Here is a 25,000-nt window from a genome sequence, read left to right as displayed (position 1 = left end):
AGCTTCACTGTATGGTGGTCGTACATAGCTCAATACTTTTTGTTAAAAAGAAATGTATGTGCACTGTTTGAAAAATATTTCTTTGCCTTGTTTTCTATTTAAAGCTTTAAGTGTCCCTTTCTATTGGAAGTAGGCCTTTTATGTACTTCCTTAAATGGTGTTGCTGACAAACTCTTATTTCAAGAGATTTTATTTTTCAGTCATTTGTGCCATTTTAGAGGGAGGTATTCATAGTATTTAATTTGCGCAGTTGCACTGTTTTTCTTTCTACACGTTAGACCTATAGTTTCTTATTTTATTTGTTAGTGGCAATACAGTTTTGAATATGACACCCTGTATACTGAAACCTGGGACATTTTCTTCACTTGAATCCCTTAGCTTCATTTTTTTTTTTTGTGTTGTGCAAGCATATTTTTAGTAATTGGTTTTGTAAGGGCCACATGCTTTGTATTGTATTAGCAGTACTAATCTGGGACCAGGTAAGTGTGCTCTTATTGACCCTAATAAATGTTAGAAAGCAGCAGGCCATTTACCTACCACAAAAAAAACAAGTCACTGTTGATACGCTAGGTTGAAGAAAAGAGAATTTGGGCTGTGTAGGGTTCATTGCCCCTTCATATATGACTGTACCAAACAAGTCAAGCTATGTATTGGTAACTTGGAGGGAGGTCGCTAGTGCTTTGACAAGCTTTGGATGGAGAGAATGCAAGAAAAGGAGCTAGAACTAAATGTTGTATGATTTAGGGTGGTAGTGCCCTTTCCTTGAAGATGTGCTTGTATAGGTATGCTTATACACTTTTCATAATTGCCTTTTCTAGCATGCCAGGAGATTAAACTTCATATGTGTGACTCTCCTTGGATTTAGAGTGCCAAAGGAATGGGATTATTTAATAACTATAGGGACTGGTGTTCCATATATAAAGTTTCATAGTTTTCCTGATGCCTTGCATCAGAATGATTGTATGAGATGCAGGTGTCTACAAAACATTTTTAAAAAGTATATTTTGATCAGAACTGGAAATCAAAGTTGAAATGAGACTTTTAGTTCATGAAAGTTCGTTTTGCTTGTAGGTGACCAGTTTAAAGCTCACAAGGCTGTCCTTGCTGCTTGTAGCCAGTTTTTCTACAAATTCTTTCAGGATTTTACTCAGGAACCCTTGGTGGAAATAGAAGGTAAGCAATAGTTATTTTCAGTAATACAGGAGATTGTTGCAAACATTTTTGACCATGTGCATTTCTGATCTCAGACCCTTTTACAAGTAGAAAATGCCTCTTAATGAGGTAAAGAAACAAGTTGGTGTTACTTTTACATTATGGTTATGTGCATGTATTTCATCAGTCCAACAGGAATCCTGTCGGATGAGGCTAGTCTTTTAGACTAGAAAACTGAATGGAGCCGTGTTCATCATTAGATTACTGAAGTAGCATAAAGCTATTTGGGACATATGACAAGAACTGAATGTCTGTCCAGTATACCAAAGCTTTTGCATTTTTTCTATGTACATTGTATGACCAAGGAAGCAAGAGGGTGTGCTGGTGCAAAAAGGGGGGACGTATGGGTGCTATAATTTAGTGCTGTCTTGCCTTTGAAGTGTTCAGTCAGACGCTCTTCTGTACTCCAACTTCGCTTTTGCATGTCAGCTTGTATGTCAGCTTATTGTGTAGATAAGTATCCTTCTGGGGATACCCCTTTATTTTTTTTTTTGTTTTATGCCTAGCAAAAAAGGCAAATTTGCATGTAGTACATAAATTCCATACAAGGATTCAATCAGCCTTCTCCTTTTGTTTTAGGGAAATCACATAACATCTGTTAGTGCAGTGTTTCAGTCATTTAATCCAAGACTGTTTATAGCTGGTTTAACAACCTTGGTATTTTGTAAAATTCATCTGAAGGCCGTCATTCAGTCCTCCATAGCTACTGACTCAAGTCTGATGTCCACCTTTGGGTAAAGAAAGAGAAGAACCACTTAAATTGGTTACTGAAGCAACTCTTTTACATCTCTTTCCTGAGCTTGGATTGACTAATCTGCTGTGGATATTATGGAGTCCTCAGCCTGGCAGTCCATTGTTCCTGACCGCTCTGGTGTTGCCCTGTGGGATGCTACTAAGGATTAGGAGTCTGGAATGTGTACCAAGACTGGACATTAAGCAGTTTCCGAGAAGGGAGAGTATTGTTTTTGTAGTGTCAAAAGGCCCAGACAATATACTTCAGTTGTTGAGGTCTAGATGTCTGATGCATGTTGACAATAAACCCCATCTATCCCCAAGTATAAAGGGATCACAGGTTGAGTGGTTCACTTTTGCTAAATAACGTTTAGCTTTTCTGTCGGTACTGTTAACACTAATTGTCTCATTCCAAGAGAAAAAAGCTCCCCTCTTCTGAGGAAATTTTTTTCAGACTGTTAAGAGGCAGGACTAGATCATGCATTGTGGGTCTTCTCTCTAGCCCAGTTCCTGCCATTCTTGTGGCTTTGGAGGATACATTCAGTTCTGTGTATTCTCCTGATGCTCAGCCCCCTTCCATCCAAAAAGCCAGATAAGCCTGAGTCACACACATACCCATTTAGAAATTGTCTGGCAGAGCAGACTCATATTTATGAATAAGTGTGGAACTTGGAACCTGTAGCCTCTTCAGTCCCATTCCCAGTGACAGATATGGCAGGGCACTTGTTAGATGCAGCAAGATCTACACTGCATCAAACCTGACATTCAGCGCTGTAAATTGTCAAGGCTATATGGCCAATTTCTTACTTGCTATGTTTTCAACAATATGTCGGATGGTTTCTAATATGCCTACTTCATAGGTCTAAGTTCTGACTAATATGCTTTGATCTGTATTACAGAACGTAAAACATATAACCTAAAGTGTTCTTATGATACAGTTGTTGCAGTTTCTAGAGCTCTATTCCCAAGATCGGTTATGCATAGATATGAATGGCTCAAGTTATAGAGTTTTCCTGAGGAAGTTAAATCCTAGATTCTCATTCCTCCAGTAGACAATGTCCTTTTTTTAGTAGCCTTTCCGTTGAGGTCTTAAAGCACTCTGAAAGGGGTAAAGTTAGTACAGGGAGGGATGAGGTTAGTGCAGGTAGTAAAACTGTGGCAACAAAGACACTGGCCTCTAGGTATCTGCTCAATCAAAGAAAGTCTGTGACTCTTTATTTCTCCCCCTCCCCTCCACCTTGGCCAGCCTGTCAGTGTAGTATGAAATCTTTCCTACTTTTTTGGTGGCAAATAACATCCAGTGCTTGGTTGCTAGAAATAATCCATCATGAGTACAAATGAAGTGGGAGTCATTTCCTCCTTAGTCAGGAATCCCTCGTGATTTCCAAGATGGCTGCATGCTGAGTAACAGCTTAATTCTGGCTCTCCCAGTCTGAAAACCAAAACTTAGAGAAAGCCAGTGGAACTAGATTTCTGCGTAAATATCAGAAACTGAGTGCACTGCCTGGGTGCCAGGAAAAAAAGAAATGTAAAGAACCTGGAGGAAAATATGCTACAAAATGTGAGGGAAAACAGATTAGAAGAAGTACTGCAGTTGCTCAACAAGAAGCAGTGCAAGTTGCAGACATGACTTCCAGTAACCTAGAGGAAAGTGTAAAGCAGCTGCACACAGACATCATTAAAATAAACAAAACACTGATGGGAGTATATCAACACAAACAGTAAAAAGGTGGAAGAATGGAAGAAGCTTTAAACAGATATTTAGATAAGGTGACAGAAAAACTCGGAAGTTGAAATGAAGAAAAGGTTGGCTAAGTACGAGACTGCACAAGGAGATTTTTCAAAAAGTAGAATTAGAGGACAAAGCACATAGGGAAAACCTGGTATTTTCTGTTGTACCAGAGAAGCTGGAAGGAGCAGACTGTATTCATTTTATGAAAGCACAAATAAGCACCTGGACTGGTATTCCACAACAGAAATTCTTAATTGAAAGGGCACGTCATGCGTATGCTCCAAATCTGGTTACTGAAAAACCTAGACCTTTAATAGTAAAGAATGCAGTCTTATCGGCAGAAGGAGTGGATTCTAACAAAATGTGACAGAAGGAAATGTAGTAAAAGTGGGAGACTGCAGAGTGCTTGTAGAGAATGACTACTCATTGTACATTAGGCAGAATAATAAATATTATATTCTTTAGGGAATGTTGAGAAGCAGGTGCGAGATTCAAACTGCTATACCCAGCCATCTTCAAAACATTTTTCCCTGAAGGGACAAAGATAATTTTTTGATGAGGTACATGCCAAGAAGGAAATACAAAAGTTTGTCCAGCAAAGGGTGAGCTGTGAAAAAGGAGGTTCTGCTTTGTCCTCCTGGTGATGAGGATTGCAGAAAAACTGAGCCTGTGAAATCTTTTCCACGGTTTCAGCAGGAAATGCGTGATGGAAAACATAAGAGTCTCCTACGAGTCAAGAGTACGTTGGAAATGAAACCGGATTTGGAAGGTGGTGATGAACAGGAATAAAGCTATTAACTTGGACATTGACAAATGTGGGGTGATAAAGCAATAATTATATTTGGGGAAACATGACCGAACAAGAAAATCTGAAAATATTGGGCTTCCTTGGATTTTGTTAAAGTTGTTGGGACTTTAAAGCATATATCCTGCTTCATGTTGTTAATGTTTGGAGACTAAAATCAGTAACTTGGAACATGACATGTGAGAGTACAAAGCAATAATTATACTTGTGAAACATGGCAGAACAGGTGGATTTGGAAATATTGGATTTTCATGGACTTGATGGTTTAGAGCCCCCTTAAAGTTTGTCCTATTTCATGTCATTAATCTTCGGAAAACTACTTTGGAGAGGGGTAGGGAGAAAGTTAACTAAGTATATATTTTTTAATGGTAGTACATTAATGGTACATGACTTTCTTTGTAAGCTGTGAAGTAGTTTTTTCAGTTATTTTTAAATGTAATGGGCATACTAGCATAAACAGATGCTTTTATATTTTGATTTTTCTCTCTTCTCTCTCTTTCCTCCTTCATTTTTAAGAAATGTAGACACTGCAATGTAAAAAGAGAGGGCAAACAGGTCTGGTTAAGAGAGCATGACAAAAGAAAAATTAGAGTGCTTTTTCTCATGCTTGCATAGGGAAGTGCCTGGGTCAAGGCCCTTGGCTTTATCCAGTAACAAGTTTTAATAGAAAGCAAGTAAATGAAATAGAATACTGAATATTATAAGGCTTTTTTTCTGGTAAACAATGAATCCGTAGCAGTTTGGGCTGGTTTGCTTGTCCCTAGAAGACAATCTGGTAAAGAGAAGTGGCTTGGAGAAAGTGTTTACTGAAAGCATTCATATGTTTTCTTATCTGAGAGCTAGAAAAGACAAAACTAGACAACACTTCATCACAAAAGGTTTCTCATCCAGAAAAAGAGGTCATTGTTCCCCTCTACTCATTACTCATTAGACCCATTATAAAGTACAACGCCCCTTTTGGTATGTACCTCACAAGACATCTACAACAACTGGAAAGGCCACAGAAATACCTCACAAAGAGGATTACTGGCCTCAAACAGATGCCCTACGCAGACAGTCTCAAACTCCAGCTTTACTCAGTCGCATATCGCCTACTCTGAGGTGATCTCTGCCTAACATACAAAGCTATGTCAAACCCAGAGCTGTTGGACATGCTCCACTTAAAGAAATCCCAATGCCTCTGAGCTACACACTCTTAGGGACCTAAACCTTGTCACCACAATAAACAGAACATGCTGGAGGGATAGATTCCTGTCCCAGAGACTTCCCATACTCTGGAACAGACTACCTATCTATGTCAAACAGAGCTCCTCATTAGCATTCTTCAAGTAAAATCTTGATGATTGGATGGGAAATATGAAATTCACCCCAGGGATCACTTCTGTGGCTCTGCTCAACAGGGGCACAGGGAAATAATTTTCTTGGGTGGCGAAAGCCAGGGTACATTTTTGGCTAGGCTTATATAGTCCCTAGGGCCAATAGCCTAGTACCTACCTATGAATAAAAGCACAGACTGTACCCTGTGTCTTAGCTTGAATGAACTTTGTGATTAACCCTAGTCTGGCTGGCTATCAGTTTAGAACTTTTGTTCTTATTAGAAAGGTAAAACTTCAAATTTTGAGGATGTACATAATTTTGAGTGTCAAGTTAATAGGTTTTGGGGGTTATGGGGGTGTTTTTGTTTGAGGGCTTTTCAGTAAAACGAAAAGTTTGTGTAAGATGTCACATGAGCTCAAATGGATATGACGAGAAACCACTGTATAAAAGACCAAGCTGCCAAACATTATATGCATGTAACATAACTTGGAACTAGACGTTTTAACAAAAAAAGTTTTATATAAAAGGTAGAAACAATAACTATATAAGAAAATGATGCTTTCTTTAATGTCTTTAAATCTGAATGGTCTTACAGATAAAAAAAAAAAAAAAGAAAGCATAGTAAACTCTATTAAATGTAGAGTGCAAATAGCTATGCTATAGGAGATGTACCTGGAAAGAACTGAACATGTGAATCTGATAAGAGTTTTCAGGATGGTTATTCAGTTGAAAACCTGGGGCAAAGGAAAAGAGGAGTATTTACATGCAATTGCAAGAGGAGCTCCAGTATTGCTAGAGGAAAAAAGATGATTGTAGTACTAAGGGGCTACTGGCAAGGGAGGAGGATTACACTGGCATTTATTTATATTCCACCTAAAACTGCTATAATGACGCTTAAAGTTCTTTGAGAATTATTTGACTTCCAGCAAGGAACATTACTTATAGGTGGGGACTGGAATTTGCAAAAGTGAAGATGTCTGGTAGCCTCAAAAGGCAAAATATAACAAAGGAGGTTAGATTTTTGAAGAAATTTATGAATATGTTTGGCATGGAAGATGTTAATTCAGTACTAGGAGTTTGGAGTGAATTTACATATTCTCCAAGAAGATACAAAAACTGGGCTAGGCTAGATGGAATTTATATTTCACAGGAAAGTGCACTTGATTGAGGGTCTTGAAACGCACTCCAACTGTTTAAGATCATGTGCCAATAACTAAAAAAATGCAAGATAATGAAATAAAAATGAAACGCTAGTGCTTTCCCACCTATATGTTGAAAAGAGGAATTTAAAGAATGGGTTTTGGAAATTTATTCAGGAGCTGTTATAGAAGATTGGCATTAATTTTATCCCACTCGCTAGCTATATTTTCAAAAGAAAAGTGAAATTTAAAACTAGGGTGGAAATAAAAGAAAGGGAGATATGGTTACGAAGTAACCAGAATTATTTAGAGGGACTCTCGAATGTTAAAATTCCAAAATAGGGGGAATCCCACAGAACAAGAAGAGGAGCAGCTGCAGAATGCTAAACAGAAGATAAGGGATTACCCCGATAATTTGCATTAGTTTAGGAAGATTATGGTGATCAAAAAAACAATTGCTTGACAGCAAAGCATAAACTTTTAGTGCAACAGCTCGGTCAACAAAGTAGAAAGGGCGGTCAACAAGCGTAGGGAGCCTTTAACATGGAAGATAAGATCCTGCAGAAGTACTAGAAATATTTTGTCATTTTTTGAAAGTCTGTATAAAGCAGAGAAATATGGAAATCAAAAGGTACAAATGGAAATGTTTATGAAAGAATTAAATATGCCAAAGTTAGAGGTAGATGAGGCTCAATTACAAACAGGATAGGAGGAGATGAGATTAAAATGGTGATGTATAATCAATCTACAGGAAAGTCCCAAGGAATAGTATTTTAAGATAAGTACCAACATCCTAGAAGAAAGTGGTGGTAGCTGTAATACCTAAATAGGGTAAGGATCCATCATATCCAGCTCCATAAGACCTCTTTCAATACTAAACCATGATTATAAAGTAAAATGGCAAATGTGTTACCAAAATTGATGTGGATCAGTGAGGGGAGGCAAACATTTGTTAACATTAGCAGAACACTGATGATCCAGAAGGAGGCGGAATGTAATAAAATACCACTGTTGGTGTATCTTGATGCAGAGAAAGCATTTGCTGGAGTAAGCTGGGACTTCATGAGCAAGGCAATGGAAGTAGTTGCTTTCCCTAATTAATTTTTCACCTCTGATCCTTATATAGCCTCCTAATCAACCTTATAATTTTAAAGTAGATGGGGTCCTCTTTGATAATTTCTGCTTGGATTCAAGGATATAATTGGTGTAGTCTAGAAAAGCTGGCAGTATTTGCAGACTATATTATGTTATACCCTGACAAAACCAGAAAGGGACATTACACTGTTGTGGTACATTTTAAAACTTGTTTTAAATCTTCTCCGGATACAAAATTAATTAAGCTAAAACAAAGGCAGTAGTGGTAAGTTATGTACCCGCATGTGAATTGGCCCAGCAGTATCCATGTTTATCGGGACATAAAATGAAGTATTTAGAGTCTGGATAAAAAATGACTCTGTTGTGGCAGCTAAGGTTGTGTGGGAGGAGACTAAACAGAAGAAAATAAAAAAACAGAAATTGGAAGCTTTGTTATTTGGATATGCATAGTAAGATGCAAGCAGTTGAACTGTTTGTCCCTTTAGTTTTATGCACAGGTCAGGCATATTTTTATCAACAAAAGGAGAAGTTGTGGATAGCATTTAAAAGAGCTGAAGGATTTTATAATGGGAGGGGAAGATGACAAGGGTCACGTGTGATAAGCTGATTCTTCCACTAGAACAAGGAGGGCTAGGATTACTAGATTTGAAAGGGTGTTTTAGAGCAACACAGTTAAGGCTCTTGTACATAGCACAAGCAGCAAAAATGTAATTCAAAAATGGAAAGGGATGGTCATGATACAGGGGAGAAGCTCAAGAAACAAGGAGAGACTGGGATTTTGGATACAGACTGCTAAGGAGAATGACAATCGTACAGAATGTTATATTCATAAAGTAGCAGAGTGTTTTAAGAACTAAGCCAGCACTGGAATGGAGAAAAGAAAATCTGCCAATAGGGATGACTGCAATTAGGAATGCAGACAATGGACAAGAGGGAGCTGGAATTTATTGGAGAAAATTGGCAAAGGATCCAATGTATTTGAAACAAATAACTAGAAATGTAAAGGTAGTAGAATGGGAAGACACCAATAATTTGGGATGCAGTTTAGAGACTGCCCTCTCGGTCAAGGATTGATGTCAGAGTATAGGCAAATAGAAAGAAATAGGGGGGTCCTAAACAAAAGACCAGCACTGGTAGAGTTCTTAATATTTATTTATTTATTTATATGCCATTTGTTGATTAGGATAGTCCGACTGGGCATGTGCCCTTTTTAAGCAGAGGCCTGGGGAGAAAATATCCACAAAAAACATGTAGAATACTCGCAGTACAAATTATGCAAGAAAATTTACTTTGAGAATGAAGTAAAAAATAAAAAGTAGCATACAAGTACATAATATATAATTCAGATTTAGCTAGAATATATATATAAAATCACAAAAAGCTAATATAAGAGTAAGGAAAATAAAGAAGATATTAAAACATAACCGTACAAGAAAGGGAAAGAAAATTTAAAAAAAGGAGCCTATTAAAAAAGGGAAGGAAGTATAAAAGAGGTAGGTAGGAGCAGAGTTAGGGAAGAAGGAAAGTTGAGGAAAAGGTCAGAAAAGGTAGGTATAGCAATAAGTTGAGAAAGAAAAGTGAGAAGGGAAGTAATAGTAAGAGGAGGAGGAAGAAAGAAGAAGTGATAGTGAAAGAAATCTGGGAGTAAAGAGACAGGAGGGGAAAAATAGAAGAAGTTGAAAGTTGAGGAGGGGAAAAATAGAAGAAGTTGAAAGTTGAATCGGGAACTAGAAGGTTTTCAATTGGATGACTACATTGACAAATCCAGGCTGTGTTTAGAAAATTTCTAAGGGCAGTTTTGAAGTCATGAGAATTGGTAATGTGTCTGAGGGCTAAGGGAAGCTTAATATAATGTAGAACTACTGTTGAAGGAATACTTGGTAGACTATATAAAATATTGCATGACAGCTGTAAGCATCAATCAGAGGAGCTTAGAAAGGATTGGGAAGAGAGAGTGGCTAAGCAATGCACAAAAAGACAATGGAGGGGGTGTTTGTATAGCTCCCAAATATGCAACAAAGTATAGAAGATTTTGAATCTTTGTTTGGAAGTGCTTACATAGGTGTTTTTAATATCCCAAGTAGACTCCAGAGAATCTTTCCTTATGTAGACTGCAAATGTTGGAGTTGTGATGGGGGAAAATGAGGTAACTGGGCTTATTTTCTGGGAGTGTAATGAGCTGGCAGACTTTAAAGATTCCCCTGCAGACTGCTGTGTCAGTGATGCTGAGTGAGCAAACTGGTTTAATTAAGATCTTTTTTGAGCTATGATACAGAATCGGAATTGCCTAGACCTAGTAAGGCCTTGCCAAGTCTAATTATGATGGCTGCCAAAAAAGCAGTTACTAGAAAATGGAAATCAAAGTCTAAACCACCTTTACCAGTAGTGAACATAGTAACTGAGATAAAGCAACTGGAATTTGGATCTTTAGAAAAGGGAAAGAGCAAATTACATAGGAAAAAATGGGAACTCTAGGAACAGTATATGCAGAAGAGGAGTAAGGTTTAAAAGTAAGCAGGATTTGAATGATCTATGCAATATATATAATTGACAATGACTGGATTTATTATGAGTGATGTGTATGGTGTTTGCAACTACAGTTGCCTCAGCTGGGTCTGTGATGCATGTTTGCAATTAAAATCGTTAATGTGGTTTGTTTTTCATTTACATGAATGTAAGATTGCTTATGTCAAAGGTGATATTTTAATGAAGATTTTTTTGTTTAAAATAATAGGAATCCCTCTTCATCCAAATAATCCAATGTACTTGTATCCTCAGATTTTGTCAGAGATGCTTGCACAAGATATTATAGAACTTGTTCCCTAGTCTCAGTGGAACTTTTTTTATTACAGGATTTTTCTAGTTTTCAAGAAAAAAGGGACCTGGAAACCAGTGTCAAATCTGTCAGACATGGGAGGACCAGATTTGGCTGAATTCTGGTCTTTCTTCCTCTCTCATCCCACCTCAATCTTGTAACAGCAGATGCATCAGACTTTGTCTGGGGAGGCAGTATCCAATATAATCAAAGTCCAGAGGACTTGTGCTTTTTCTTGAAGTGACAATACCATCAACCCAAAATGCACGGAAATCTTTGAATCAACTGTGGACTCTAGAACCACTCTTTGATTTACAGACAGCACTACAGTGATATGGTACATTAAACAAGGGGAATCAAATCTTACTCCCTTTGCAGACTAGCCATGATTGCTTAAGTCTTCTTTTTTTTTTTCACAGCCTCTCTCTTCAGGCAGCATACATCCTTTTAGAGAAAAACATGTAGCAGACACTCTGAGACAATCCAGGATACTCTTAAAAAATGGGTGTTGCATCCAATGGTTTTCCCTTTTAGAGCCAGTATTGGTGTGATTTGCTCAACTCTGGGCTATCTTACACTCCATGGAAGTGAACCTTTTGGTTATCTCTGCTTGTTGCCATGAGGTCACCCAGGAAACAGGTAGCTCTATCATAAGATCTGAATTTGTTTTGGAAAAATTTACTTTACTTCCACTTGAACCTGGAGCTAGTATATCCCTAAAGTTCCTTTCATAAAAGATAGCTGTGCTTAGTTGCAAGCCCTCTTATTTGTCTAGCCCTTTTGGTCTGTCCTAATGATAGAGGGACTTTAGACACAAAAATGGGATTAATTCTTAAAGTGGTTTCTCAGTTCAATCTGAATCCGTTCTCTCCATCCTGGTTTCATCCCCATGCTAAATACAGAGGAGACTGAATGCTGCACTCCTGGATAGCCTTGGACAACTTTGATACCTTTTTGATATAACAAAAGATTACAGAATAGCTGATCAACTGTTTTATTTCCTATTAAAGTAAGAAGGGACAGTCATTTTCCAGACACTATCCAGATGGTTATCCCCAGGCTATTTAATTTTCCTATTCTCCCCATGAAAAAAAAAAAAACTTCACAGAATGTTGGGGCACACTCCAATAAAGGCATTGCTACTTTTGTTGTCTTATGGAAAAGGGTAGACTCTAGTGAAAGTATACATTGAAGATCAAGTTGCTGTCTCCAGAATGGCTCTAAACACTGTAAAAGGAAGACCTTTTCCAAAACGGTAACAGGATTTTCTGCATCTGTTCTCCACTGAATTCTGATTCTATATCCACCACCTTATCTGTCTTAAGTTTTAGCAGTCATCCCATTTGGCTTGCGCTACTGCAACAGTGATCTAATGATGCACATAGTGCAATTAAACTTACCATGACAGTAGATGTCCTTCCTTAGATCACTGTTGCAGTATTCCAAAGTGTTGGGTCATCTCACCAAATAACCTGGATGTTTCACTGGGGTACTAAAGTCAACACATTCCATAGATCCTAACATTCAGTATATGACTTAAGCGCTTGAGCATACCTCACCCTTAGTTTGAAAGCAGGTCTTGCACCCGTCAAGTCTATTTGTGTGGTCATTTGTATTGTGTACATGTACTGGTTTAGATACATGCTCCAATAGGAAAACCTTCCTTGTTTTTTTCATAAAAAATTTGGTGATGTCAAGTAAAGTGTAATTGTGGTAGGCAGATTCCCTATAAAGATCTCCACCTCCAGTGTCTCTTTTTTTTTTTTTTTTTTTTTTTTTTTTTTTTTTTTTGCATTGGTGCAGAACGTGACTGCAACAGCTGCATTACCCATCAGTCATATATACCAAAAACCCTGTGTATATGTGCCGTTCCTTTCTTGGTGCTTATTTGGAGACCCAGCACCTTGGTGCCTCACCCAACCTAAAGTGGTCAGTCCTTCCACTCCCGACATCCTCCTAATCATTCCAGAAAAGAAATTCTAGAAGCCTAGGCCCGATCCTTTGATTCTGCATTTGGACTCTCCTCTACCAGTTGAGGTTTCAGAACCCACAGCCCTTTTGACAGCTTCTCAGGCTCCCACAACACTGATGGAGGCTGGTATGATGCCTTATTCCTGTACTTCTGATGCAGCTAATCTTACCAATGCTTGGAAGAAGAGAGGATTTTGTCTTGTTTCTGAAGGACCGAAGAGTATTCCACAGTTTAGTTTGGGAGAAAGTACCAGGTTTAATTATTGTAAGTCAGGGGTCTGATCTGTCGTGACTCATTAAAGCAGATACTACTCCCAAGAAGAAATGAACAAAAAAATGCTACCTCTCCTCTGATGTCCCTGGGGAAAAAGTGGATGGAATTCTCCCAAGGCCTATTTAAGGTCATTTTTGCTCTCAAACCAGCATAATTTTTTCCTTCTGCTCCTACTAATGCCACTCGGATGAGATATCATTAGAAATCCTTAGAGGACGATGAGGTAGAGTCTGATTCAGATGAACATTGTATGGCATACTCTTCTGAAATTCACTTGTTCAGGCCAAGTGCCCTCTGAGGATATCTTATCTCCTCATCCTCTTGTAGAGGAAATTTCCTTTGGGGAAACCATGTCTGAGATGATGCATTTTGAGTGGGAATCCAGGCAAATTCTGATGTACAAAACTAGATATTGCAGCTTGATACAAGTAGACACCCCTACATCTGAATCAGTTTCTCCTGTTCTGGAGGCTTTTCTGGATACTTTTGCATTCACTTCCTCACCTCCTGATTCTTAACCCCCAGCACTTAAAAGACCTGATAATTTTATAAATTGCCTGAAGATTTAAAGTTTCTTTAGAAGTATCATTTGGCAGATCCTTGTGCTCCCTCCAAGGTATTACCTTCTGATAATTCCCTTCCCTCAGACAAAGTTGTCACGGCAATAACAGGTTTGGGGAAAAAGGTATAAATCTGTTCTGCTCTGGCATTCAGAGCTGTGAATTACCAGACCTAAATGCAAAATTTATACTGTCTACTCTGGTTAATATAAATCCAAGTATGTCTTATCTGGAATTACTGGGCATTTAGAAGCAAGCCAGGTTTGTGGTGGCTCAAGTTTCACAGGTTGCTTGATATAGCATTGTGCAGTTATGCAGCAGACACTTCTTCCAGAGCAGCTGCTGATGCTGGATCTATCATTAGAAGGTACCTATGGCTTTGTTCTCCGTAATTACCTGAGGACATTAAAGCTAAGCTCCTGGATTCCTCCCCGAGTAGGGGCTTGCTTGGTCTTGGAGCAGTCAACCTGTTTAAAGTTTGTCAAGAGCAAGTTAGATTATGAAGGTTTGCAGACAAATTTTCCTCACTTTTGTTCCCAGGTAGCAGAGAAACTGCCAGGTTAAACTCTCCACCTGTTCTCCTAGAGACTGTACATCCCTACAGAAGGAAAAGAAAATGCCTAGAAAGGCATTTCAAGATAAACCTGGCAAGGATTCTAAGTCTGAGAGGCCTCCCTATCCAAACACATCAGCTTGCTTATTTTCTGCCTCCTCCCACTCTGCTTATTCCTTCCCTCCCTCTGTCAAAAAGATGAAACTCCTCTCTCTTAAACTCATAACTTCAGACAAAAAATGCATCTTTTCCACTATTCACCAGAGATAAAGAATGACTTGGAAGGAGATCCCACCTCTCAAAGGCATTCTTCCTCCCCCACCCAATCAGGTAAACCTTTTACCTCCTATCCTGCAAGCCCTGCTTGAAAAAGATACAATAATAAAACCTGTTCCACAACAGTTCAAAGAAGTTTTTTTTTTTCTCTAGACTACTACCAGTACCCAGTAAAGACAAATGGAGACCAATATCGGATTTGTCCCTTATCAATGCATTTCTCAAGGTCACCTCTTTCAAAATGTCATTCCAGACTCTTGACATTCATCCTCCTTCAGGCCTTCCTAGTGTCTTTGGATTGCCCATCTCCACATCCCCATTCACCCTTCCTTCAGGAAATTTCTATGATTATCTGATCTTTCATCATACTCTGTTTTCTGCTTTACCCTTTGGTTTGTCTACAGCTCCCAGGATATTGACAGAGTACCTGGCACCAGTCATCACCTTTTGCAGAATCTAGGGAATTCAAATATTCCTTTATCTAGATGACCTATTAATATAGGCACGATCTCAATAGATCCTTTTTACAGCATCTCGGCTTCTCTATTTTCTTCCCTGTAGCATGTGGGGTTCACAATCAGCTTGGTCCATTCTGAAGCCTACTAAAGGACCTGGTCTTTCTGGGCTGCTGACTGGACACGCAACTTTGTGTAGGCCTCATCACAAGACAAAGTACATGCCCTCTCCAACCACTTCCAGTTTCTTCAGTCCCTTCAAACCTGCACTGCAAGGGAAGTTCTCAGGACCATGGGATTCATGGGAGCAACCAAATCCATAGTGCCCGTCACCAGACTCCATATGAGAAAGATTCAGTAGTACTTGAAATCTGTCTGGCCCCACTATTCCCATCCTTTGGACTGTCTGATCCTATTTCTTCCTTTTCGGATGAGAGAATTTCCATGGTAGATTTGCCAGATAAACTTCAACCTGGGCCTTCTAGTCAGGCTGCAGATTACCTGACCAGGACCTGCACATAGATGCCTCGGATGTAGCATGGGAGGCACAGACAAGCTTCCATGAGAGCCCAGGTATAGTGGTCACCAAATCAGAGGACAGGAGACCTGAAGGAAATGCAGGCAGTAATTTAGGTCCTGCAAATTTTCTTTTGCACTTTCTCTAGTTCCCCTCAGAATTTTCATAATCAATAGTATGGTCATGTGTGGTACATAATGGGGGACAACGCAGATTGGCCCTTCTAACATGGAAACAGATCATCAAAGCAAGTCTGCCCCTCCAAGCCATTTACATTCCTTCTCAAGAAAATGTCCTGGCAGACCTTTTAAACCGATGAAAGGAAGACCCTCCTGAATGGATGCTGAACAGAGAGGTCTTCCTAAACATGGTCCACAAATGGGATATTCCTCAGACCTCTTTGCCTCCATTCACAGCAGGCAAGTCCAGGACTTCATATCCTGTCCTTGGTAAGGAAGATTTCTTTATAGCTTCCCTCCTCTGCTACCCAAGGTCTTGTTAAAAATTCAGCGGAACAAACCATAAATCTTGCTGGTGATTCCCTTTTGGCCTGGGCAGCATTGTTTTCCTCTTCTCTGCCATCTAGCCAAGGTTACCCCACAAAGTGGACTTGCTCACACAGAGGGCTGTCTTCATCTCAGTCCATCTCTCAGCTTGACAGTTTGGATGATAGGATTCCGATCCTTTTAGGACACCATTTTTCTGATGTGCTACAGGTTCTTCAGGGGTCAAAGAAATCTACTACTAGAAAGTCTTGCATATCCATATGGAAAAGTTTTTCTGCCTTTTGTCATGCTAAAAGTCAAGACGCTATACAATGTGGGGTTTGTATTATCCTTTCATTTGTGTGAGCCATTTAAAACTGGTCTGACCTACTCCTTGATTTAAGGCATACCTGTCCGCCATTTCTGCACGTTGCCTTTAGACTACAGACGCAGACAAATTTTGTGCTTGGAAAAGCATCCTTCTAGTAGCAGTTACTTCATATAGAAGGGTTTCTGCACTCCAGTCCCTGACAGCATCTGTTGCTTTCCTTATTTTCCATAAGGACAGGGTGTCTGTCTAAAGGCCAGTCCTTCATTTGTGCCTGAGTAGGTCAGTAAATTAACCCTAACTCTCAGACCAAGGGGAAGCAAATTCTTTATTCTCTGGTTGTGCTGGTTATGCACAGATAGCTCACATTTTAATTCGATAAAATCAAGTCTATTCACAAGACTGACCTGTTTGTAAGCCAAATTGGGGGGATCAATCTGTAAACAAGCTATTGCTAACTGGATTTCTAAGTCTATTTCCTTTTGTTATAACCAGCATGGGAAACCATTACCTTATATAAAAGTGCATTCCAGTTGAGCAGTTACATCTGGAGCCTTTTACAAAGGTGTTGACTGAAGAGCAGTCTTAAAGGCAGTAATTTGGCCTTTCAAACACTACAGGATAGATGCTTTCTGTAGATCCAGAGCCTCCTTTGCGAGGTCATTTCTCTTACTTGACAATTCTCTTATGCCTTCTCATCCACGGTTACCTTTTCCTAAGCTTTGAGAATCACCCAGAGTTTGGAATACTGCAGCAGTGATGTAAGGAAGGACATAGTATAGCTGTATAAAAACATTGCTGTAACATGTCCTACTGATTGTTGTTGCAGTATTTCCTCCCACTTGTCAATCCTACTTCTTGGTCTTTAACTAGGTTATGCACTGAATCCATGGACTGAAGGAGGAGCTCTTCTCTACTTTCTCCCTACTTGGCTGACCTTTACCTGCCTTGTATCTTCTTGTCTCCTGACTGTGAGATTATCTAAGGTTTTCATACTCCTTACATCTGCTTGCATACCCTTACACCTGCAGGTTTGGATCATATGTCAGACGTATAGCTCTTTGGAAGGTTTTGGCTTTGGTACCCTGGCTAGATGTTCAAGTTATTTGGTGAGATCGCCCAACAGTTTTGAATAGGTTCATAGGTTGGTACTAGGCTATCGGCCCTAGGGCCTATACAAGCCTAGCCATAAGAATTCCCTGGCTATTTCTTCCCACACTGTCTTAGCAGGGCGACTAACGTGATCCCCGGGGTGAATTTCCTTTCTCCATCCAATCAAGGTTCCTTCTGAAGAGGGCCAAGTAGACGCTCTGCTTGACATGTATTGACAGTCTATTCCAGAGTCTGGGGAGTCTCTGAGTCAGGAACCTATCCCTCCAGCATGGTTTGTTTTTGATAAGGTTTAGATCCCAGGAGTGTGTGGCTCTGAGGGATTGGGATTTCTTTGTGTAGCCTGTCCAACAGCTTTGGGTTTGACATGGCCTTGTATGTTGAGCAGCGATCGCCTCTGAGTAGACTATATGTGACCGAGTATAGCTGGAGTTTTTTAAGGCTGTCCGCATAGGGCATCTGCTTTAGGCCTGTGATCCTTTTAGTGAGGTATTTCTGTGACCTTTCCAGTTGCAGATGTCTTGAAAGGTACATATCAAATGGGGCATTGTGTTCTATAATGGGTCTAATGAGAGATGAGTTCAGTGGGACAATGACCTCCTTTTTTCTGGATTAAAAGCCCTTCGTGATGAGGTGTGCCACATAGGATTTCCTGATTGTTGTGGCGATGTGATTATTGAAGGTGAGACCTGTGTCCCTAAGTCTCTTATCACACTTTCGGTGTTTAGTGTACTGCCACCTATGTGGTAATTCACAGGTACATGTTTTCTTGGCATTGAGCTTGAGCCCATGGCTCTGACACAAGCATCTGTTTCAGTAAGGCCCTTTTGTAGAGTATCTACATTTGGTGATTCAGTAATGGCTCCCAGTTTGCAGTCATCTGCAGACTTTGTTGGCCAGAGTCCCTTAGTGTTGGCCTGTACTTCAGAGAAGTAGATGCCAAACAAGAGAGGTCCCAGGACTGAACCCTGAGGTACTTCACTTGTCCGGAGCTGGATTTGGAGTCCACTACTTTTACAGTGAGGCCTCTCATCCTGTCCCAGATCAGCCCCTCCCAATCAAGCCTTCAGGGGTTTCCTCCCTTCTGGGATTCCCTGCCTCTTCAGAGTCCTCCCTGAAGCCACCAACAGAGGGAGGTTCATCATAAGAGAAAGTGCAAGAAAAGGCACTTGGACTCGCCTGCGGAGTCTCTCACTCAGGATACAGACCGCTAGGAAGGAGATGGGTCCCCCAGATCTCCACCCGATGATGTCTCCTAAAACAAAAGGGCGGATGGTCTCCCCAACACCCATCTTTGGAAGAGTCCATATTTCTGAAGGCCTTCAGGATGGGTGTTGCTCCCAGCTGGCGAGTTAGTGGACCTGATTGACAGCAGGGCCTGGAATGATATGGTGGAGCCTGTTCCAAAGAGGGCCAATAAATTCCTTAGCCCCACTGCAAACCGTTCCTTTTGGAGTAAAGGCATACCAGTCACTACTATCTGCTGCCGCCACGAAGAAGGAGCTAACCGAGCAGAGCTCCAGAGTTCATCCACTGAACAGGGAGGCTCGGGTGATGGACTGTTTTGGGAAGCTGGTGTACACCTCAGCTAGCTTTGGACTGAGGTAGACTATTAACTACTTGGCACATTTTATCCACCACCAAAGGGATTTGGTTCAAAAGCTCTCCACCTCCCTTGCAGAGTTATTGCAGGCAGAGAACCTCAAGCAGGCATCTCCCAAGCTTGTCACTTTGATCTCTATGGCAAATTCTTCAATGAGGCTAATCTCCAATGCTGCAGAGACTACCTGTTGAGCGGCTGGCACAGGCATTGACTTCCAGTGTCATGGTTGGCTACACTTGTGCAGGTTTGTGGAACCCTTTAAGGCATTTATTAATACCCCCTTTGATGGTTCTACTCTTCGGACCCTCTGTGAAGAACACTTCGACCCGCAGTGAGCAGGAAGGGAAGACTTTTGTCTGATGTAGGAGTCGAGCTTTTGGCCCCCCAGAGGTCCTTCTCGAAGACCCAGCAGGGAAACAAAGATTTGGTTCCATAAGGTGCAGTCTCCCTTTCAAGACACTCCGGACGAATGCTGCCTTCGTGGCAGAGGGGCTCTGCAAAATCAGGGCTCCTGAGAACCCTTCTCCTTTCAGCACTCCTGAAGTGTTGCCTGGCTGCTCTGCCCTGGAGGCATTTGGGGGTCATATTTCCCTACACCCACTTTCCTAGACATAAATCACTGCCAATCAGTGGGTGTCCAGGGACTACTTCATTCCCTTTTCAGAACCCCCTCCATTGAGAAGTTATCTCCCCGACATTCCACCCAGTCAGAGGGAGTTGGCCTTCAAAGAAGTTCAGCAACTTCTAAAAAGAGCCATTGAAGAGGTCCCAGCAGGACAAAGGATCCAATACTTACTCTCGCTTCTTTTTAGTGGAAAGAAGACTGGGGACCTATGTCCTATTTTGCATCTTAGTGAGCTCAATCTTTTAGTCAAGAAGGCAAAGTTCTGGATGGCCACTGCTCAGTCCATTCTGCCACTAACAGGGACAGTTGAATGTGCTCAGTAGATCTCCTAAATGCCTAGTATCACATCAAGATAGGCAGGTGTTCCAGGAGATATCCTCGCTTCCAGCTAGGGGCCAATCATTATCAGTTCAGAGCCCTACCCTTTGATTTCATCATAGCCCCCCAGGTGTTTACCAAATGCATGGCAGTGGTAGTGGCTCACCTGCGTCTACAGGGGTTCCAGGTATTTCAGTACCTTGACAATTGGCTTCTCATGGCAGTTTAATGGCATTGACTGACTCAGGCAATTCAATATCTTCTTACCTGTTCCATCAGCTGGGTGGTAACAGTCAACCTGGAAAAACCCAACCTCATCCCCACCATTTCTGGCCACATCGCTTGTAGTTTTCCATCAGGTCTCATCTGAAGTATCTGCCTTGGATACTGGATCCCCATCAAGATCTGATTTTCCACCCGTCAGGGCTCCCTCTTCCAAACCTTCGGACCCTTCCGTATCTGCTTGGTTTCTTCAGTTCCAGTGATGATTAAAACATTCCAGGCTAGCGTCCTCCAAACCTTTTACCAGGAAAGTACACAGCAGTAAATGGAAGAGGTTTTCCATCTGGGCCAGATGCAGGAATCTGGATCCTTTTTCTGCCTCAGTCCCTGATATACTTTTGTTTTTGTCCTCCCTTTTCCAAGAGGGAGCAAGTTTTTCCACTGTTAAGCTTCAGTTGAATGTGCTCAGTAGATCTCCTAAACGCCTAGTATCACATCAAGATAGGCAGGTGTTCCAGGAGATATCCTCGCTTCCAGCTAGGGGCCAATCATTATCAGTTCAGAGCCCTACCCTTTGATTTCATCATAGCCCCCCAGGTGTAATTTTCAGGAAAGCTCAGAACCCACCTTTTCATCTTGTCTTTGTAAGGCATTTATGAAAGGGGTCTTTCTCCTTCGTCCTCCAATTAAGGACCCTTCGCCTCCTTAGGACCTCACGTTGGTTCTCCAATCTCTGATTAAGAGCCCTTTTGAACCTGCCAGTTCCTATGATTTCAAATTGCCGTCTTGGAAAATGGCTTTTCTGTTCGCTATCACTTCAGCTAGGAGGGTTTCTGAATTGCAAGCTCTTTCCATTACTCATCCTTATATGACCTTTCACAAGCACAGGATATCTCTGAGGACGAATCTTTCCTTTTTACCCAAGGTTGCTTCTGAGTCCACCCTTAATCAATGCATTCAGCTTCCAGTTTTTCCCCAACTACTCGCAGAGGGGAGTATATCCTTCATACCTTGGATGTTCACAGACTGCTTTGGTTCTACTTGCATAGAATTAAGGATTTTCATAAGTCAGAACAACTTTTCATAGCCTTTTTCCGAGAGCAGGTGTGGCCTTCCAGTCTCCAAGGTCACCATTTCCAATTAGATTTCTAGCTGCATCTCTGTGGTCTACAATCTGAATCAACTGGAGATTCCAGGTTGTGTTAGAGCCCATTCTACAAGATCTGTGGCCACTTCTTCAGCTTTTGTAGCAAGGCTTTCTATTGAGATCTGTGCTGCTGCCACTTGGTCTAATCTTCATGCCTTCATATCCCATTACAAACTGGATTTAGTTTCTACGAGTAGAGCTTCTTTTGGCTCCACAGTGCTCCGGCATGTCCTTCCTCGAGGCCTCCCATGATGTTTGGTAGCTGGGACTCTGACCCTGTGGTGATGAATGAAGACATGGATAACATCAGATAGAGTTTATGTACTTACCATAACTTGGCATCTTTGTTATCCTGTGCCTTCATTCACCACATTTCCCACCCGCCACCCCCCTTCTTGTGGACTAGTGGAGGAAGCTGGAGTGGGTTTCTCTCTACCCTGGTAGGAGTGGGTTTCTCTCTACCCTGGTAGGAGTGGGTTTCTCTCTACCCTGGTAGGAGTGGGTTTCTCTCACCCTGGTAGGAGTGGGTTTCTCTCTACCCTGGTAGGAGTGGGTTTCTCTCTACCCTGGTAGGAGTGGGTTTCTCTCTACCCTGGTAGGAGTGGGTTTCTCTCTACCCTGGTAGGAGTGGGTTTCTCTCTACCCTGGTAGGAGTGGGTTTCTCTCTACCCTGGTAGGAGTGGGTTTCTCTCTACCCTGGTAGGAGTGGGTTTCTCTCTACCCTGGTAGGAGTGGGTTTCTCTCTACCCTGGTAGGAATAGCTCAGGAGTATGGTGGCAAATTCTGATCTGGGGATTGGAGAGCTGCACGGCATTATGGGAGAGGGAGGAGCCAGAGCATTGGATCTGTTTGTTGTATATTTTGCTGGCTCTGATCCGATGTGTAATAGTACAATTTAAGTTTAATATTAAAGTCTGATTTTTGCTGGTGTCATTTTTGCTTAACTAATTTGCTTTCTTGCCTTTTATGTAAGTCACTGACTGGTACACTGTAATTATAGCAGTGATTGCAGATGTGAATTTTAGTTTGCATACTTCTGAGATTTCCAGTCACTGTCTCCAAATGCTGAAGCTTAAGATAAGAGAAAGAAAAAATATTTGGGGGTTAGTGTCTCTTGCCAGTGCATGCTGTGATGTTGCATATTAGATTAGAATGCTGCCTATCATCTGCGTCTACCATATTTTCATAGTTCAGTGTTACAGGAATTACTCTTGGGATTTTCTTTCTCATACAAGCCAGATGCTGTTCTCAATATCATAGACTACACCTTCCCTCACAGTCCACCAGACAGCCTCTTCCGATGTCTGTCTAGTAGAAAAAGTAATCATACAGCATAATCATCATTTTTTTCTTGCTATTTGTACATATATTTCAGTGGGTCAGTCTGTCCCAAAGCCAAAAAAAAATTTTGATAAACACCACTAGGGGAACTCTGTTCTTAACTAACTCTTTTAGTGTTTCTGTAGTGGTCAGAAAAGGTAAATTGTTTGGTTTGTGCAACATAAATCCTGAGTAAGGATTTCCACTCTGTATATTCTACTTGGGTCCAGAGGGGCTGGGCCCATAGAAAAGTACTTGGAACAAAAAAAAAAGAATCTACTCTTGGCCAAGATATGCCATCCACTGGTCCTCCTTTTGAACTCACTAGAAAATTCACCATCCCAAGAAAAAGAGCTGTAAAGGAACCAGCATAATTTTGGTGTCTTGCCTAATAAGGCTAAATTGTCAGTGGAGGTAAGGTACTTTTTCAGCCCCTTCTGATGACACCCACCACTGCTGAATCTTCTGGGGTGACCCCTTGAGAGGCCACCATGTCTACTTTAGCCTTGATGTCAACTCTAGCAGTGCACTTTAAGGTGTCAGTAAGGTCTGGAGCTGCTATGCAGGCACCAGCTTCTGACACCAGAATCCTGGTTACCAAAGTGAGTGGTGGCATCCACTGCATTTTGTTGTCCATGAGGAGGTGCCCAGGGACCAAAGTTGAGTCAAAGCCACCCACTTGTATCTCTAGGGCTTTGTATCCAGTGCCAATCTCAAACACATGCCCAAAACACCAAAGCCAAATAGGTTTGTCATTGGTTTGTCTCAGCCTTACCTGCATGGGCCTAAATCCATATTCTTGTCTGGTTAGCCCACAGAACTTGATCAGGCTGTCTGAAGCCCTCATGGATTTTGTGAAATCCAGGCATTACCCTAAAAAGATCTTGTACTTAACCCAGGAGACTTCTGATTCGTCATACACTGTTGGAAACTCCTGATGTTCTGTCTGCAGTGTGATTCTCAAACAATCTGGAACTATATCATTGATTGAAGAGTACATTTCTTGGCAGTTTAACCTTTCAGAGTTCTGCATTGTCTTAACTTTGCCCGACTGAATTATTTTATATATTTTCTGGCATTGTTTTGTTTTTCATCTGTGCTGAAACTGTTTTTACCCCTCCCTTCCTATTCTTGTGTTGATGTTCTAGTTGGTGGCTTTGCAGATGTTCTTCTTGTTTTACTGTTGCAGTCATCACATTTGGGTTATCTGCTTACAGTAGCCCTCAGCCGGCCTGATCATCAAAGTCTTTGGTCCTGCGTCGGTTGCTGTCGCATCTTCCGTGATGTCAGGTAGTCAGGGGTATAAAGCATGCAGCCGACGCAATTACATCAGTCTTTCTTGTCGTGCAGTGGCCGAAGCAGAAGCAGTTCGCAAGTGCCATTCGGCAGACTCCTTAAATTTTTGTTTTCAAGTTTCAGAGCCGAAGCCTTCATCTAAACCTAAGTACCCCATTGGGGAAACTTTTTCTTGCTCTAAACCGATGTCAGTAAAAGTCAGTAATTGTATTTCTTGTGAAAAGCAAATACTTCATAAAGATTTTCATTCATACTGTATTCTTGCCTAGGCCCTGACCATGAAGTACCTCACTGTCTGTTTTGTGCCTTATTTAAACAACAAACTATTCGTCGTCAGTATATTTACACTTCTTAATATTTTGGTACTCTGTTCAATTATCCAGATACGTCTTTGGTAAGCCACCCGACTACCGACATTCTGAAAAAACGCAAAGATAAAGACCGAGACAGGCCACCTAGGTCCAAAGCTGCCGACAATGCTTCTAAGCTAGTTGCCAGTTCACTGATACTCTGGCGCTTTCGCAGCCCCTGATACCCACTTCTTCAGATTCGCAGGCCTCTACTGAGACCCATTCGGAGTCTGGTATGCTGCGTGATGCTTCAACTGTGGAACCTGCGGATGTCTCATCCTTGGATGGATCCAGATCCACTGTGCAGGCACCGGCTTCTGAGGGTGTATTCAGGCTTTACTGACTTGCATATTAAACGGACGCCATCTTCTTCTTCAAGGCCTAAAACTCAAACCATGCCTAGAAAATAGACTGCCAGACCGCATGGTTAGGCCTCTATGCCTAAAAAACAAATAAGAATGGCTGAAGACCTTATTACTTTAATCAGCGGACGCCAGCCTTCCCCCTCTAAGAGACCTAGGAGTGAATTTGCTTATGATACTTCTGACCAGGATTCTGAAATTTCTGTTTCCTCTAATGACCAGGATTTACCCTTATCTACCTATGAGGATTCTGATGCAGAGGACTCTACTCTCCACCCCCCCCCCCCGAGGATTTCTCTTTTGGTGAAACCTTGCATACTCTTTGGGAGCATTTTTGCTGGGAAAGCCAGGCTTGGGGATTTCTTACTCCTGCCCCCCAAC

At 41.3% G+C, this 25,000-nt stretch overlaps 1 protein-coding gene across 1 annotated transcript in view; it reads left to right on the top strand.

Annotated features, from left to right (window-relative positions):
- The window catches only part of ZNF131 (zinc finger protein 131), a gene marked incomplete in the record, with an annotated part of 567,140 nt that overhangs the window by 158,188 nt on the left and 383,952 nt on the right, over positions 1 to 25,000 (top strand). Inside the window, 1 exon segment of the mRNA XM_044069710.1 lies at positions 1,072 to 1,173. Coding sequence (XP_043925645.1) covers positions 1,072 to 1,173 — 102 coding nt within the window.

The sequence above is a fragment of the Protopterus annectens genome, chromosome 1.part0 (assembly GCF_019279795.1).
Source record: "Protopterus annectens isolate FY-2018-M chromosome 1.part0, PAN1.0, whole genome shotgun sequence".
Taxonomy (NCBI): Eukaryota; Metazoa; Chordata; order Ceratodontiformes; family Protopteridae; genus Protopterus; species Protopterus annectens.
The sequence above is the reverse complement of the archived record's forward strand: the minus strand, read 5'-3'. Positions and strand labels throughout refer to the sequence as shown.